At 43.0% G+C, this 18,763-nt stretch overlaps 1 protein-coding gene across 1 annotated transcript; it reads right to left on the reverse strand.

Annotated features, from left to right (window-relative positions):
- Nucleotides 1-658: 658 nt before the first annotated feature.
- On the reverse strand, nt 659-2,036 carry FAM181B (family with sequence similarity 181 member B). The gene has a single exon (XM_012736108.2). The coding sequence runs from the start codon at nt 2,011-2,013 to the stop codon at nt 745-747; it is 1,269 nt and encodes a 422-aa protein (XP_012591562.2). The 5' UTR covers nt 2,014-2,036; the 3' UTR covers nt 659-744.
- Nucleotides 2,037-18,763: the final 16,727 nt, after the last annotated feature.

Below are 18,763 nucleotides of genomic sequence, written 5' to 3' on the forward strand. Positions count from 1 at the left end.
TCTCCTACATTGACATTTGCAAGAAAAGCGGACCGAAAGAAACATCAGAGAGAGCAATGAGAGGCCAGAGAGAGAAAAGAGAAGGAAAGTGAGCAATGGCACTGATATGAGTGGAAAGAAATGGAAGGAGGAAGGGAGCAGAAAAAGAAAGTGAGTGACAGAAGAGAGCCTACCCAAGGACAGGGACAGGAGGAGGTCAGCATCGGACCACAGGTCTCCATCCTCAGCAACTCGCTCACCTAGCAAGGCTGGGACCACATGGAAAACTATCCAGAGAGAAAACACCCAAATCAATAACAACATGTCTCTGCTCCGTTCTTTTCAACATAGGCTTTAATTCAAAATGTACTCAAGAGGAAGGCAGGGGAGGGACCAGGGCACTGTTTAAAAGGGGCAATTACACTAAATACACTGACCTTTGCTGAAGAGTTAGAGAAGGGACAGGTAGCTACAGAAGCCACCTCTTGCCCCCCTCTCATCCCCCCACCCCACTCCCCAAACCATCTTGGTTTTGTGGATCGTTCTGGTCCAATAAGAACCTACCATATTTTTTTTAACACTCGAGACTGTGATTAAAACAATCCCCAACTCCTCTTCATCTCTTACTCTTAAGTTTATTAATTGAATTTTGTTTAATCCTGTTTCGTGTCCACTTGCATTTTCCCATGGTTCTTTAGACTCAGGAGAAACCCGCGGAGGCGTGGCGCCCCCGCAGTGGTCTCTGACGGGAAGGGTGCCTCAGAGTCAGTCCCGGGGCGCCCCCTCCTCCCCCGGCGGCCCTTCCCAAACCCCGTCGGGTCTCCAAAGGCTGGAGTAGGCCGTGCGGCTGTAGCCCGCGCCGTAATCGTACGACACTTGGTGGGGCGGCGGCGGCGGGGGCAGGGCGCAGTCTGGGAAGAAGGGGGCGAAAGAGGCCAAATGCCCCGGCCCGTCTTCCCCTCCCGGAGAGTCCGCGGCGGCGGGGTACAGGGGGCGCAAGGGCTCGTTCAAGGTCAGGCCGCCGCGGGGTGGCTTCTTGGTCGCGGGGCAGCCCGGGACGCTCCAGGGCTCGGGGTACAGGAGGTTTCCCACTACCGCCGGCGGCGGCTCAAAGAAGCTGGGCTCCAGCTCCGGGGGTCCCCGCAGTACCGCCGCTCCGGCGGGGAACACGTCGAGAGGCTCGGCGGCGAGCAAGACGGCCGCCTCCGTGCCGGCGCTGTAGTCGGGCCCCAGCAGCTCGAAGAACTCCACGGCCTCCGCGCCCTTCTCCAGGTCGCCCAAGCACACGCCTGGCCCCGACGGGCTGCACCCGCCGCCGCCCGCCCGGGACGGCTCAGTGAAGAAGGACGGGGGCAGGTTGCGGGCCCGGAGCGGGACCTTCCTGGCGCCCGGGACCGCCGTGCCCCCCGAGGGGCCGGCCCCATCCCCTCCGGAGCCCCCAGCTCCCGCTCCGCCGAGCCCGGCCGCTGGCGCAGCCACCGCCGCCCCCGCCGGCTCGGCGCCCCCGGGGAGGTGGCGCAGCGAGTCGAAGAGCGCGGCCAGACTCCGGCTTTGCAGGCTGGCGGCTGCCGCGGCCTGCGACGCCTCCCGCCGGGGGACGGCCTTGCCCTGGGCCGGGACCGCGACGGTCGGGGCGCTGGGGACGACGGGCGGCCGCTTGGCGGGCGTGTCGGCAGCGCTTGGGGAGGGCGGGCCCGGGGCCACGGCGCCCATGAGGCCGCTGCAGCGCTTGATCTGCTTCTGCAGGTACTTGCGGTGGTTCACCTTCCGCTTAGACTTGCCCGGCTTGTCCAGCGCCAGCTTGATGTTGCTGGACGCCGAGTCAATGAAGCTGAGCAGGTCACGGGTGGCCTCGCGCACGTCGCCGCCCTGGGCTCCCGACAGCAGCGCGCCCGCCGGCGCTCCGGTCTCATCGTCCTCGAAACAGCAGCCCTTGTCCAGGGCTCCGAAGGCGCCCCCTAGCCCGTCCGGGGCGCCCCCGAAGCCGAAGGGCACGAAGGGGTGCGTGCTGAGGAGTGCCGCCTGCACCGCCATCGCCGCGGCTCCCGGGCGGTGCGCAGCGCGGCCCGTGCGCCCCCGGCCGGCTCCCGCCCGCGGCCCAGGCCCGGCTCCCGCCCCGGCGCGGCGCGCGCGACACAGCCTGCTCGCTCCGGGCCCGCGGGCTGCTCGGCCTCCCGGGGGAGCTCATTAGGTCTTGTAAGCAAGGGGCGGAGGGAGGGAGCGCGGCGACCGCCCCGGTGGTGGAGGGGAGGGGCTTGCTTAGCCGGGCTTGGTGGGGCGGGGGTCGCTTTGGTTTTCTGTGCTTTCTCAAGCTCATCGCCTTAACCCCTTCGTTTCCCTTCGCCCCGTGGCATTTGTCGTGCCGGCTCACCTCTTGTACAACCAAGTCCTCGCACGGAAGATTGTCCCTGGGACAGAGAAGGCAGAGGTCTAGAGATGTGGATTTCAGTTCTGTTCTGGTAACAATAATTGCCACCAGCTACTGGGCCCTTGCTTCTTCCAGGCACTGTCCATAGGTTATTTTATTTAATCCTTGAACAACAGCCCTGTAGATTACATATTATTATTACCTCAGAGAGGGTCAGTGAGTAGGCCAAGACTAGATCCTGTCCAGTCTGATTCCAAAGCCACTCCTAAGCTCTTGGAAAAACTTGTGTTCTCTCTCGAACTTGCTTTTCTCATCTGTAAGATGGAAGAAGAAAACTAGTGTTTCTTCAAGCTCTAGCTGAGGTCCTAAGATTCTAATTCTAAGCTGAGTTTCCCTAGAACCCTCAAGTCCACTGCTCACTCTTCTGGCTCTTGATTGTTAGAAGTAACAATTAGCCAATCGTAAATTGAGGGCTGCACTTGGCCCATCTCATTATAGCACATAGACAGCAGGAGGCAGTGGTATAAGGAGGCACTCTCACTCAGCCAGCTGTGACTTGAGAGAGGGCCCACGTGTGTGTAAAACTCTCAGCCTGTTAGAACAAAAGATGGATTAGAACCCCTCTCCTACCTGTCAGGCCATTTAGGTTGTCCTTCCGGAACAATGTTTCATTTCAAGGATCACCTTATGTCCACTTAAACCCAGTTTCACCCGGGGAATCCACTAAGTATAGAGAAAATGAGCAATACGATCATTTTCAGAAGAGGTTCAGAAAAGACTTAGGTTCTGGTCTTAGCCTCACCACTCAATAGCCCTGTGACTTAGGTTGAAATTCTTGCTCTGCTGAGTGCATGCCTTTGGACAAACCAACTGACCTCTCTCTGCTTAGCTTACTCATGTTAAATGCAGATAAGGTTGCCCTCTTCACAGGGCACTTGTGATATTTAAAGGAAATACTGTGTGAAAATCATTATCTGTTGGCCGTTCCATAGCCCGGATGAGTATTTGCCCTTGCTTCTCTGAAATACACAAAGGTGCCTATGTTCCCTTATGTGTCTTCTGTATCTCATGGTATTCACGAGGATTAAATGAAATCACATACAAATGCTCCTTTACTTAACCATGGAGCAGTGTCCCAATAAACCCATCATAAGTTGAAAATATTGTAGGTCAAAACACCTGTCATACCCCGATCAACCTATCATGAAGTTGAAAAATCCGAAAGTCGAACCATCATAAATTGGGAACCGTCAGCATATGAAAATATTCTATGCGTGATAAAGTGTCCTCTAAGTTGTTGTAGTTTAGATGCAGAGTCTTCATGGGGGAGATGCACACTATCTCTTTCAAAACTCTTTTCTCTAAGCCTCACTTTTTAAATATAGCAAAACCATTTTCAAGCACACTGAAGGCATAGCCTTACCAAAGAAGAAAGGCCAGATGAGCACTCTTCATTTAGGAGATGAAGTAACCATTCCCATACCTACATAGCTGTATCAAGATTTATTTTTTTAATTCAAGTTGGCTCAGTTATCACATACCTTTCATTTGAGTTACACACAAAATTTTGCCTTCCATGACCGGACTATATATTTCTTTTACTCTTGGTAACATTTGCATTCAGAAAATTTTGTGGACCTGTGACTGATTTGTGATTCTTAGCCCTCAAATGTGGATGTTAGCACTGCCCTTCCCCTTTTGAACAGGTTAATTCCAAAGGCCTCCACATCTGGTGGCCAAGAGCACTAACTCTTTTTTTTGTTCCTTCCACTTTCTTTCAACTGAGCAACTCTTACAACTTACCAGACAGACACAGAGTGCATAGGACTCTATATTTAATTGACATCTTATTCTGAAAAATCTATAATCCCCAGAGAATTATCTAAATCCCAACATAATCATATTCAAAATAAATGTCATATGAAAAGCTTGATATATAAAAGTCTTTCTTCATTTCTGGATAATTGGAGTTCCTAAGCCTCAATATTGATTTGGAGTTAGATAAGGCCAGGTTCAAATTCTGGCCCTTTCTGTTGCTAGGGGAGTGTCCTTGAACAAGTCAGTTCATCTTCTTAAGGCTCAGATTCCTTGTCTACAAAATGAAAATGGTCAGAACTGTTCTTTGGATTTTTGTGAGAATTACATGACGTAACAGGCAAATAATACCTCTGAGTCTTACTTTACTTATCTGCACAATGGAAGTAATCTCAGCTCCTCAGGTTGTTGTGAGATGGTGTATATAAAAGCACCTGGCACAAGATAGCAGTTCAACAAATGTCCATGTTCATGATTCCTTAGGCCCTACCCATTTTTTACCAACACATCACTTTATAAAATCAGCATCATTTATCTTTTCCTTCAACAAAGTGAGTGACTATTTTCAGATGCAAAGGAGTCGCCATACTTGGGGGTTGTAGAAACATAGAAAAAGGGCAGTGTAACATACTAGAGGGAGTACTGAAACTGGAGCCAAAGACTGAGACTGGAGTCCAGTCCTGCCTTTTATTGCCAGACTGACTATAGAAAAGTCTCTTAACCCTCTGGACCTTCGAGTTCCCATCTACAAAAATGGAGTAATAATGTGAACCTATCTGACAGGACTATTGTGAAAATCAGTAAGATAATGGAAATGGAAGTTTTTTGTCAACCCTAAAGCTCTATATACAAATATAAGATATTCATGGCTTAGAAAGTCTATAGCCCAATTCACAAAATTGATCCTTGCACATAAATAGTCATCCAGTCTCTTGTTCATTCAACAGAAAGATATTGACACCCACCATGTGCTCAATACTGTGCTGGTACTGGGGTCCGGAGACCACAAGCCATGATTTCTGCCTACCCTTTGTGGTGGAAAGATAGACATGCAAACAAACCATTATACTTTGATACATGTCTCAGTGGAAGTAAATTAAAAGTACCATAGTTGATGAAATCAAAGGGCCCTCAAGTTTACCAGACGAATTGGAGAAGCCTGCATAGACAGGTAGCATTTGAGCTAAAACTTAAATGATGCATTTGAGTTTTGCAAGCAAACAAGTAATATCTCTGGCAGAACAGCCTGGGCACAGGCAGGGCTAAATGAAAGTAATGGTGCTTATGGAAACATTTAGGCAATAAAGCAACAAAGAACAACTTCTGTTTGAAATAATTCTATACCTGAGAACAAATAAATCCTTAAGAGTTTCCACTCTCCCCTTAAATTGTACACATAGACCCTACCCTGCCTCAGGGTCTCCATTGTTTTTCCCCTTGATCTGCTTTCCTTGGAGGAAGAGCACTATCTGGGATGGAATTAGTTTCAGTATAGTAGCCAGCTCCTGCCAGGCCCATCGGTCCCTCCTCCTACACCCTGAGTGAGCACGTTCATTTGAGTGGCTTTGACATCAATACATTTCACTTTCTATGGTGCAGAGGGACCCGGCTCCAGCCTGCAGTAGGGGCTCTGCAGAACTCCAAACTGGAGCTCTTTCGCCCCAGTGATGCCTAATGCTGTGCAAGTGGGATTAGTCTCCTTGGGAACCAAGTCCCCCAGGGGCTCAAGGGCTGAACTCACCCCAAACCGTTTGGAAGAATTGAGATTTCATATTGTTCTTTTACACTTGGATTTCAGGACATTACTTAGACAAAAGCCCACCTGAGAGCTTCCTCCTTTCTTGTGGGTAAATATAGCAGCAGGATCAAAAGCTGACTTATTTATTTTGTTTTCCTCTTTTGTAACTTTAATCATATTCCCTGCAGGACAATCTTAGCCCTCAGAGATGTCAGGAATGCACATTCATAATGAAAGAAATAATTATGCATCTTTTTTTTCTCTCTCGCTCTCTTCCCAAACCAATTTCCTGTCACTCATTATTTTTGAAATGTCAAATAAAGCAAATTAATTCCTCAATTTTGCAGCACAACTTAAAAAGTATCATTATCATCACAATAAAATGTTACCTTACAAATTGCTCACCCCCAAAAATGTGTTTCTTGTTTTCTTTCTCATCCTTTCCCCCTGCAAACCAGATTCTACTAACACAAGATCTTAATATCCATCTGAAAACATTAGACATTATTCTGGTTATCTACAGTTATATAACAAATTACTCCAAAATTTAATGGCTTAAAGCCACAACCATTCTTGCAATATTATGGATCAGTAATTTAAGCAACAGCTTCTGGTCCATATGATGTTGACAGTTGCTGGCCTGAAGGACCCAGAATGGCACTGTTCATACCACTGCTCCTGTGCCTACTGGCCTCTCCAACATGTTGGTCTAAGAGTGCTCAGACTTATGTGGAGCCTTAGGAATCCCAGAGACAGTGTTGTAAGAGGCCCATGTGGCACCTATAAGGTTTCTTGTTTATTTATTTTATTCTTCTTTATTTCAGCAGAAATCTTAGGCCACTTATAATGATACATAAAATGCAATAAAAAAGACAAATTAAAAGTAGGATGATCACTCAATGCCCAAATATTGGTTTATAATAACATTCTTCAATAAAAAGAACTAGAGTTCCTTGAAGGACGGGCTGATTCTAGAACTGGGGTAGGGAATATACAAGATGAGCCTTGAGCATCTTATGGTTCCAGAAAGTAAAGAAATGCTCAAAACAAAACAATGAGAATATGTCAAAGGGTACAGGAGCCAACTGAAAGAGCTCCCAATGACCAAAGCTAAGACAATTTGAATAACAATGAGTTACTGAGTTATAAGCCAAAAATAAAACAAATATCCATTTGTCCATACTAACATAAATAAATGATTGAATAAGTGAGGGAGAATAAACCAGACGAATTCCAGGTAATTTTTGTAGATACTCTGCTCTCAAGGAAGTGAAGCATAAGTCCTCACTCTGTGAATGTCAGCTGTGCATGGTAAACTTCCTTCCAAGAGTACAGCATAAAAAGAGGGAAAAACGAGTGACTTTACAGTGGAGAGGTCTGGCAAGCGCTATTGAGCCAGGTGACCAAGATTAACATCAAGAGTGATGTTATGGTTGACAGTATTAATATGTACCTTTGATAGTATATGATGAGAATGGCATTTTATTTTTGTGGTCTTTGCTGAAACCCATTACCCTTGTCTAACCATGAGAAAAACATCAGAAAAATCACATTTGAGGGACATTACACAAAATACTCAACCAATCCTCCTCAATACTACCAAGATCATCAAAAACAAGAAAAGTCTGAGAATCACTCACAGCTGAGAGGAGCCTAAGAAGATGCAATGACTAAATATAATGTGATATCCTTGATGGGATCCTGGAGCAGAATATGGGTATTAGGTGAAACTAAGGAAATCTGAATAAAGCATGAACTTTAGTTAGTAATAAGGTATCAATATTGGTTCATTATTTGTGGCAAATGTAGTAATGTAAGATGTTAACAACAGGAAAACTGGGTGCAGGGCATATAGGAACTTTCTATATTATCTTTGTAATTTTTCTATAAATGTAAAACTATTCTAAAATAAAAATGCTATTTAAAAATAAAACAAGGTAGAATTTCATGAAGAAAATTTTAACAAGGAAGTTATAGCATAAAATGGGACTGGGATCTAGACTAAGATTAAATATAACAAACATATAAATACATATACAATATATCTTTATTACAGAATCTCAAATTTGGCTCTAATATTCCTAAAAGCCAATGGGAAAAATTAAATCTGATCAGTTTCTATAATTAACATCCCCCAAAAGATAATGAGACCAATTGCTTAGAATAGATACAAAGATCCTTGGTAATGAAGTTGGGTAGTTCTCTCAAGGGTCCTCATGAAGAGGAAAGTATAAAATGGAGCAAACAACCTTTATACACAATACCTATGATAGATCATTATAATAATGACCCCCAATGAATCACCACTCTCTGGGTCTGAGCTTCTTTGCAATATGACATTGCCTCTCCTCCCACCAAGAGCTGGAGTCTATTTCTCCATGTGTTTGAATCTATGTAGAGACAGTGCAAATGTTCCAAACCTTTGCAACTTTGCAATATTAGAGGCTTTGAGCTTCCACTTTTACACTCTTGCAACACTAGGACTGCATGCTACAAATACTCCCTGTCTAGCCTATTAGAGAATGTGAGATTGGGCCAAGGGGGGTGGCTCATGCTTGTAATCCTAGCACTCTGGGAGGCCGAGGCAGGAGGATCACTTGAGTTCAGGAGTTTGAGACTAGCCTGAGCAAGAGCAAGACCCCATCTCTATTAATGAAAAAATGTCATTATACTAACTGCAATCAAAAGCATTCTAAATTGTATAAGAAGGTGCTATTCTTCTGTTAAAGTGTTTAGGGAAGAATTAGTAAAGTGTTCAGAGAAAAGTAAGTCCCCCCAAAAACAATGCAATTATTAACTTCAGGCAAAACATAAAGTTGTACAAGAAATCTCAGCAACATATACATGAATTATGAACAATGTTTATATAATACTAATAATAAATTAATCAATCATTAAATCAGTATCAATTTGATGACTATTAGGTATATAATGGACAAGATACTTTGTTTGATCCAAATATCCAGAACTGTCTAACATAACCAGTAAACATTTGCTGTCATTTCCAACAACCTGTAATTGAGTTAGAACTAATTTAGTATAAATAGGGAGTATTAAGAGTATGAAAATTTGCCTAGTTATGGAATCAGATCTATATAGCTAAAGTAATCTGTTTTGATCTGTATACACTCACCTTAGTAAAAGACTGCATATGATTTCATCCCTCTGTGTGATATGAAATATTTTTATTGCTTTTACAGCTGTTTTTTCTTGCTATATTCTATGATTAATTTTTTTTTAATTTTATTTCATTTGCCTAAAATTTGGAGTCTGTATTAACAGATTTGGGATTTCTTTTGGGGTGATGAAAAATTTTCTGGAATTAGAGGTTATGGTTGCACATTTTCATGAAAGTACTAAAGAAACCGCTGCATACTTTAAAAGGGTGAATTTTATGGCATATGGAAAGTAAAAGGGTGACCCACATGTTTGCTGAGTTTCCATTAAGAGGTTCCTAGATGTCAATAGTTTCAGTTAGAGCCCGTTATGTGACCAGAGATGGACACTAGATCTGTGAGGAGCCAGCAATGAGGAAATAACCCTCAAATGCCCGCATTCCCTCTGGACTGTGAAGAGTCCCTGATTCATGGGAGCTGTTAAAGCTATCCTACATAATCCTGAACCACCAATTCATTCATGCAACCAATGCAATTCTCAATTTGCTATCTTAAAATCCTCTGTTCACAGAGTGCACCACTGTTCTGATGCTGCAACAGCCGAGAGAAATTAGGCATTATCCCATTCTCAAGGCCTCTATGTCCATTCCATTACTGAAAATGCATAAGGAGTTGTGGCAATACAGACAACAGAGGAATACCTGGTTAACAGGTAAGGTGAGACATTGCACAGCCTTAAAGACTGGGGAGGAAGATGCCATGGAGGGAAAGGGAAAAAGAGCATTTCAGGTGAGGAGATAGCCAGGCCAGAAGACACAAGGGTAGCAGACAGAATGCATTAACAGAACAGCGAGACACTCACCTGGAACACAGTTTCCACGGCTGGAAGTGGCAGGATAGGAGAGACCATGGTCAGATGAGAAAGGGCTTCAATGCCATACTAAAAATTTTTGGATTATTATATAAACAATGGGGGGATGATGAAGGATTTTAAGTACAGAGAGAATGATCATTAGTTTAGAAAGATTATGCTGTGTGGTAGATATATGCAATGGAATACTAATCAGTAATAAAAAGGTACAAACTACTGATGCAACCACATGAATAAATTCTGAAAATGTAGTATTGGACAAAATAAGCAAGACATAAAAGAGTACATACTGTATGACTCCATTTATATGAAATTCTGGATAAGGAACTAATTTATGGTGCTAGGAATCAGAATAGTAGTTGCCTGTAGGGGGTGGGGTTGACTGAAGGGGGAACAAGGGAACTTTCTGTGGTGCTGGAAATGTGTATTTCACTGGGGTGTTGAGGGGGTTGCATTTATCAAAACTCATGCAACTATATGCTGTCGTGTCTGTTTTTGTAAATTATACACTGGAGAAAGAAACAAAAAGAAAGGAATATCATTGGGTGTCAGTATAAAGGATGGATTTACAGAGAGCCAGGCTGAAGATAACCCTGCCTTTCAATTGTTGTTGTTGTTGTTGTCTCTTCTGTTATAATTCATTCAGGGCCTGCTCCATCATGTGGTCAGTCTGCTGCAGGCCCAAGTAGATGAGGCCAAGACGGAGCTGAAGGATTTGATTTCCAAATAGTGATTATGCCCCCTCTTTTTCCAGTAAATGAGAAAAATTACAGAAGTCTCTCTGCAAGGAATCTTTTTATGTTCAGACTTCACTCAAATAACCTGATAGCTCACTGCTTTTAAAAACACTAGATTCAGGTTGAATCAATGGGTGAATCAACCATCAAAGCACAGCATAAGGCTGCTCTGAGCCCACAGAGATTTACACCAAAATGTGACAAGTGTGGACACCAGAAAGACCCTGAGCTTCACTAAGGGAAGCCGGGTAACTTGAGCAGCCCAACAGCCCAATATCCGGTGCACCAGACAGAAATGCTTAAAGACCTAGATCCTATTATATGAGCTTGAATTCATTCAATTAAACAGCTTAAGCAGCTCCGATCAGCCGCTGGAACACTTCTCTGCAGAGTGCTAAAACAATGGCCTGAGGGGCAGCTGAAGTTCGCTTTTTCTTGTGTGAGGCCAGCTGGAGTTGCCCAGCACATCCCCAAGCTGGGGAGGGCCAACACCGCACCGCATAATTGCATTAAACCTGCCCGTTCTTTCCGGAAAGCACTTCCTGACTGCAGCAAGGGAGGAAATGAGTTAAGAGGGTGCTTTCAAGTCTTAGGACACCACACCTACATTTCAATCCCCCTCCTTCTGCCCTCAAAATCACTTTTAGGAAAAGAGAATCTGAATTTAGACTCTCTTGCCTATGGCTAATTTTGCAATATTAATCTTCATCTTTCCTCATTATTATTAAATTGACTTACAGTGGGCATAGCATTTGGGAACAGCATAGAATATATTAGATTGTATTTCTATAAGGCTGAACCAGGGAATCACTAATCCACTCTCTCAGGATCCCATCCTGCTTTTAAAACTCACATTAAATCTTAACCTTTTTCAAAAGTCCTCCCAAATCCTCATTTTCACCAGTTTGGGCTGTCACATCTCCCTCCCTCATACTTCCTTGCTTCCTTGATATTTTACCTTTATTTCTTTTATAGCACTTCTTTATTCATCCATGCATTCACTCAAGCATTGATTAATTTCCCACCTTAAATTTGAAGCAGTGCTGAGCATTTGCATGTATTATTCATTTAATCCTCATAATAACCCTTTTATGTAAGAAATATCATCCCCATTTTACTGAAGAAACTAAACTGCCTATTGGCAACTTGCCAAATGTTAAATGGCTGGTAGCAATAGTGTTCAGCTTCAAATCCAAATTTTCTATCCCCAGGCCCAGTTTGCTTTGTATAAGCTATTTGTGTACTTGTCTATCTCCATCCCTTATTAAATATCTACTGGAGGCCTACTATGTGCTAGGCAACATCCTAAGAATCAAGGATACACACATGATTAAGTCCTGATCCAAAGAAGACAGATATATTCCCAATGATCTATTTGCCATGTTATTTATTTATTCACTCAGCAGACATTACTGAGCAGCTACTGCATCCTAGGTACACCATGTACTAGACATGGAGGAAAAGGTATAGACAGGCTTTCTGTCCTCAGGGATGTTTTATAGAGGTATGAGCAAATTGTCACTGGAGCACATAAGAAAGAGTAATTCACTGTGTATGGGAAATTTCAAGAATGCTTCATAAGAAGACACCATTAAGTTGGGCTTACAAGGATAAAGAGAGTTTTTATAGATCAAAAAAGGAAAAAGTTCATCCTAGAAGGCATATTCATGAGCCACAATGTGTAGATTTAAAATTGCAGGGAAGTAACACAGTATTGAAAGAGAAGAACAAAGTTGAAAGACTGACACTATCCAACTTGGACATTTACTATAAAGTTACAGTCATCAAGATAGTGTGGTATTAGTGAAAGAACAGACAAATAACTCAATGGAACAGAAGAGAGACTCAGAAATAGACCTATGAAATTAGTCAACTGGTCTTTGACAAAGGAGCAAAGGCAATACGATGGAACAAAAATAATATTTTCAATAAATGGTACAGGAACTAATGGACATGCACATGCAGAAAAATGAATCTGGACATAGATCTCACACGCTTCACAAAAATTAACTCAAAATAGATCATAGAACTAAATGCAAAATGTAAAAGTATAATACTCCTAAAAGATAACACAGGAAAAAACCTAGATGACCTTGGGTATGAAGATGACTTTTTAGATACAACACTAATGGCATAATCCATGAGGGAAATAATTGATAAGCTGGGCTTAATTAAAATTAAAAATGTCTGTGAAATACAATGCCAAAAGAATGAGAAGACAAGCCACAGACTGGGAGAAAACATTTGCAAAAGACACATTTGATGAAGGACTGTTATCCAAAATACACAAAGAACTCTTAAAAATCAATAACAAGAAAATGAATAACCCAATTTCGAAAATGAGCAAAAGACTTGGACAGACATCTCACCAAAGAAGATACATAGATAGTAAATAAGCATATGAAAAGATGTTCAACATCATATATCATCAGGGAAATGCAAATTAAAACAATGAGATACCACTACACACCTACTAGAATGGCCAAAATCCAGAAAACTGACAACACCAAATGCGGATAAAAATGTGGAACAGCCAGAACGCATTCATTGCTAGTGGAAATGCAAAATGTCACAGCCACTTTGGAAGATAGTTTGGAGGTTTCTTTCAAAATTAAACATACTCTTACCATATAATGGAGCAATCACTCTCCTTGGTGTGTACCCAAAGAAGTTGAAAACTTATTTCCACACAAAGACCTACATACACATGGATGCTTATAGCAGCTTTATTTATCATTGCCAAACTTACAATCAACCAAGATGTTCATTAGTAGGGAAATCGATGGTACTGTGATACTACTAAGGATGGTACCATGATATGTCCAGACAATGAAATGTTAGTGCTAAAAAGAAATGAGTTATCAAGCCATGAAAAGACATGAAGGAACTTTAAATGCACATTACTAAGTGAAAGAAGCCAATCTGAAAAGGCTGTATGATTCCAACCATATGACACTCTGGAAAAGGCAAAACTATGAAAACAGTAGAAACATCAGTACATCAGTGGTTGCTAGACATTGGGAGGCAGGGAGAGATGAAAATGTGAAGCACAGAAGATTTTGGGGGCAATAAAAATATTCTATGTGGTACCATAATGGTAGGTACATGTCAATAATTTGTTTGAACCCATAAACTGTCTACCACCAAGAGTGAACCCTAATGTAAACTGTGGACTTTGAGTGATTATGATGTGTCGCTGTAGGTTCATCAGTTGTAACAAATGTACCACCGTGGTGGGGGACGTTGATAATGGGAGAGGCTATGCATGTGGGGGTGGCTGAGGGTATATGGGAAATCTCTGTACCTTCTTCTTCTTCTTTTTTTTTTTTTTTTTTTTTTTTGGAGACAGAGTCTCGCTTTGTTACCCAGGCTAGAGTGAGTGCCCTGGCATCAGCCTAGCTCACAGCAACCTCAAACCCCTGGGCTCAAGCAATCCTGCTGCCTCCCAAGTAGCTGGGACTACAGGCATGCACCATCATGTCCGGCTAATATTTTCTATATATATTAGTTAGCCAATTAATTTCTTTCTATTTATAGTAGAGACGGGGTCTCGCTCTTGCTCAGGCTGGTTTTGAACTCCTGACCTCGAACAATCCGCCCCCCTCGGCCTCCCAGAGTGCTAGGATTACAGGTGTGAACCACCACGCCCGGCCACTTCTTCTTAATTGTGCTATAAACCTAAAAGTTATCTTTAAAAAATAGTGTTTTTTAAAAATTTTAGGGTAGCATCAGGGAAGTTTAACTAGTACTGCATGGCTGGCTGGAATGTGAGGTGTGAGGCAGGGAGTAAAGGGATATAATACTGGAAAAGGTGCCTCGAATGCTTGATCCGAAGGAGCTTAGATTGGATCTCATGAAAACGGGGAGCCATTGAAGATTTCCAAACAGAAGAGCTTATTTATCTTTGTATTCCATGGTGTGTGACACACTGCCTTGTTCTTGGTAAAAACTTTTTAGCATTTGTCACTTTCCTGGCACAAGAGAGGACTCTGGCCCCCAACCTGATGCCACGCTCTGTTTACACAGGAAAAAAATAATTCCCCACACTCTTGCATACAGCAATTTCCTTGCCAGTCCCACTGCCAAGTCCTCCTAGGTCTGTGAGCAATTTTTCTCTTTTAACTGAGGCCAAAGTGCTGCCTTCATGTTGTTGTCATTGCTATAGATCCTGCTAATTTCTCTTTGGAGAACAGAAGTCAAATAAGTTCTGATCCAGTGGAAGAAGTCCTAGCCTCGGAGGCTTACAGAACCAGGGTCCTGATTCTCACTATATAAGAACATAGAGTGTAAACTTGGCCTGTGCCCCATCTATAGAATGGATAGATGGTTCCTATATTCCCTTTCAACCCTAAGTGTCTCTGATTTTAAGTTCAGGGTCAACATGCCTTCAGCCAGGCCAGGGAATGGCTATAGCTGCAAAGTTCTGCTTTACCATGTGACAGGATTTTTGTGGTTATTTTAGTCTCCCTCTTCTTTGCCTCACATCTCCACATTCCACCTACTCCTTGCCCAACCTAGGAAGGTTGCCAGAAATGTTTGTGCTCTTCCTCAAGAGAGTTTTGTGTTGCTAAGCTGGAAGCAGAAGTTGCTGAAGGAAACCCTCTCTGCCAGTCTTCTTGAAAATCCTAAATGCACTGAGGATACTGGGCTTCTTGTCTCACTGGGGTCCTGAGAGAAGGGAGCACCTTTCAGAAGACAGAGACAGGAGTAGCAAGATTGAGAAGAACCTCTTAGGATGATCATGGACCAAAATCAATTTTCTGAAGAAGGACATTTTAAGAATACAATGTAACATTATTAATCAATGCTCTGGAAGCACAGGCATAAACCAGATGGTCCATGGCAAACTGCATGGTATAGTCACCTTTCATTTCCAACAAATTCAAGAAGAAACGTGGCCTCACCTTCCACTCTCTCATACAGACATCACTTATCAATCCCTACTCTTTCCACCAAGCCCAGATGAGCCTAGAACTCTTCCCAACATAGTGCTCCTGACATTCACTACTAAGCCACTAGGGTTGACCCTTGCATTGAAATACTTTTATTACAGTTAGCCTTGTAATAAAACCCAAGTGTAGCAGATACAATGATACTCTGCCCAGATCTCATCCAGGGGCTAATGAACCCATCCCCCACCTGCAGAGCAGAGCCTACTGGTTATTTGATGGCTCACCTGGACCTCTCACCAAGCATTGACCTCAGCTGAATGAAACTGGCTTGCTCAAGTTCACAGGCCTTCCCAGGTGTGCCAGAGACCAATGATTGGCTGGTGCAGGGCTACAAAAGCCAGACCCCTTTTGCCTCAACTTGGGTCAAGTCTGAAACATCATCTCAGCTCCAGAGATTCCCATGGGATTCGCTGAGGCTGATAATAGGTCACTTCTCCTTCTGTCCAATCTTGAATTCCTCACTTCCCAACAATCCCTCTTAAGGAAACTTCTGTGCACAACTCTCCGTTGCAGGATCTGTTTCCAAGTAGCCCTATCTAAGGAAACAAATCACCTCTGTGCTATTAGCAGGAAGTAAACTCTAAGGTTAATTTGCTTAGCAACATGAGTCAATTAATATATATTAATATATCTTTATCCCACTTTTAACTGAAATTAGTTTAAAGCTGCTCTGGAAAATGCATGCCTATTTACTCTTTATAATCAGAAAAATCCAAGCCCTCTCCGTCTCTGGTCTCTAGTATTAACACCAGGTAAAAGAATAGGATTGCCGCATGGTCCCACAGCAGTAAAGTAGAGCAAACACTTTCGGGAGACAGCAGATCTGGGTTTTAGTTCTGCCTTTGCCACTGATACCATGATGCAGACAAATTATTTCGTTTCTCTAGGTGGGTCCAAATTTATAAAATAGGGGGATTATTAGAAAAATCGTCCAAAATTTGGAAGTAAGGCAGAAAGTTTAGTGCCATATTCTTTCAATGTTATACAGGAAAAAAGACCAGCCAGAGATTGCTAGAGGAATGTATTCAATGTTTCTCGCTATTTGCTATTGATTAAAGCTCCTACATTTAATAAAATTACTTGTTATCTGGTAGAGTTTTGTCTGATAGGCAAATAATTTTTTGCCATGGGACAGATAACCACAAAGATGTACAGCCCAGTTTTTATGTAACTTAGTAAACTTATCCTAACATTGCATATGTATGTCTGGCTTCTTAAATGTTCTTTGAACCAGTCTTAACATTTTAGTGGTTCTCTTACTAAATAGAATCTTTTACACATGGTTCATATTATAATTGCCTACGAGTCATAATTTTACCTTTTGGGGAATTATACTTCAGCAGGCTTGATCTACTCCATGATGCTGGAAGAAAAACAATCCCCACACTCATCTTGCAAATTCAGAATCTCATGGTATTAGTGTGACACAAAGGCATCTAGGACTCCTTTCTGTAGAAATCCCTTGGACCATTTTGACCTTCAGAGAATAGTCAGCAATACCACAGCAACCATAACCACCATCCTTGATCTCTGCGTGGCTAAGGTGAAGCTAGGACAAAGAGCAGCACGGCCAAAGCTTAGTGAGAGGGGCTTTTTCAAAGTTTCCCAAGGTCTGAAAGATATAAAAGTTATACATTGTCAGAGCTAGGATTCAAACACAGACCTGTCTAGCATGAAAGGCAGGACCTTAACTACCCCTCCTCATATTACCACGCTATGTCTCATGTACCTGTATTCCCAACCCATATCACATGTGCCCAGCACATAGACACTCAATGTATACCCTATATTTACAAATTTTAAAGTGTTCCTAGTGGCCGGACGCCGGTGGCTCACGCCTGTAATCCTCACAGTCTGGGAGGCCGAGGCGGGTGGATTGTTTGAGCTTAGGAATTCAACACCAGCCTGAGCAAGAGCGAGACCCTGTCTCTAAAAAAATAGAAAGAAATTAGCTGAACAACTAAAAATGCATAGAGAAAAAATTAGCCGGGCATGATGGCACATGCCTGTAGTCCCAGCTACTCGGCAGGCTGAGGCAGAAGGATTGTTTGAGCCCAGGACTTTGAGGTTGCTGTGAGCTAGGCTGACACCATGGCACTCTAGCCCAGGCAACAGAGTAAGACTCTGTCTCAAAAAAAAAAAAAAAAAAAAAAAAAAGTTGTCCTAGTGACTAGAGTTTAGATATTTCCAAAAGACCAAATCTATCTGATGAACCTCAGTACAGAGCCCTGGAAAAGACAGACATCCTGGAGCCAAACAAGTCTATTCTGTCTTTGCCCTTTAGTGGCCAATTAAGCAGTGTAACCTTGAAACAGAAATGAAAGCACCTGAGCTTCAGCTGCCTTCTCTATCATATGCAAATAATCCTCATAGGCTTGTTACAAGGATTAAAGTGGAAAAAGTACGTGAAGGCACTTAGCACATGGCCTGGCCCATGCCCACACCCACAATGCCTTTCCTTCCCTTCTCAGAGGACCTGAAGAGCTTTGAGGCCTGGGCTGAGCTGCAACTCCTCCCAGCCCCCACTTCAGCCACACAGTGATCAAGGGATGGGAAAATCGCTCTGTTCAAACAGGTGTCACTGTTCTAAACCTACAGTCTCATTTCCTGATCGTGTCTTAATCTGCTCGCCGGTGGTGAAAGTTGATTTCTTGCACATTCTTATATCAGTGGGAATTTCTGCCCTTGGCTGACAGGCATTATGGGCTGGCTTTGACATACAGCCCTACAGGGCCTGAACAGCCCCCATTCTTTCCCAGTCCTGAAAGGGAGCTTTGTGCCAAGGATTCATTAAACTGCACTGCACAGCCCCTTCCTAAATGGAGCTCAATAATGAACAGTCGATTTAACTGGAAAAGCTGCTGGAGCTGTTAAATTAAAGGGAAATAAAGTGCACTTTAGGCTCAGTCTGCCAGAAGAAATGGTGACCTAAAAGGAAAATCTTCATTTTTATTGAATTGCAGTTTTTTAAAAAGTCTAAAATGTCCAGGAAGCTTCCTCGTGACAGGCAATGAGACATAAAACTCAAAATTCAGGCTTCAGATAGTGCTTGCTTTTTGTTCACCAGAGTCGTCCCAAAGTGAGTCTTAGGCTCTTAGAGTATATCATTGAGGAATGATCTAATTTTGAGAAGGAAATATGAGGGGACTCTGCAATGTGCCACAAGAAGTATTTGTTAAAAAGGAAA

The sequence above is a fragment of the Microcebus murinus genome, chromosome 4 (assembly GCF_040939455.1).
Source record: "Microcebus murinus isolate Inina chromosome 4, M.murinus_Inina_mat1.0, whole genome shotgun sequence".
In the NCBI taxonomy this organism is placed as follows: Eukaryota; Metazoa; Chordata; class Mammalia; order Primates; family Cheirogaleidae; genus Microcebus; species Microcebus murinus.

Coding starts and splice junctions, on each gene's coding strand:
- FAM181B (XM_012736108.2), bottom strand. CDS start 2,013: ATGGCGGTGCAGGCGGCACTCCTCAGCACGCACCCCTTCGTGCCCTTC.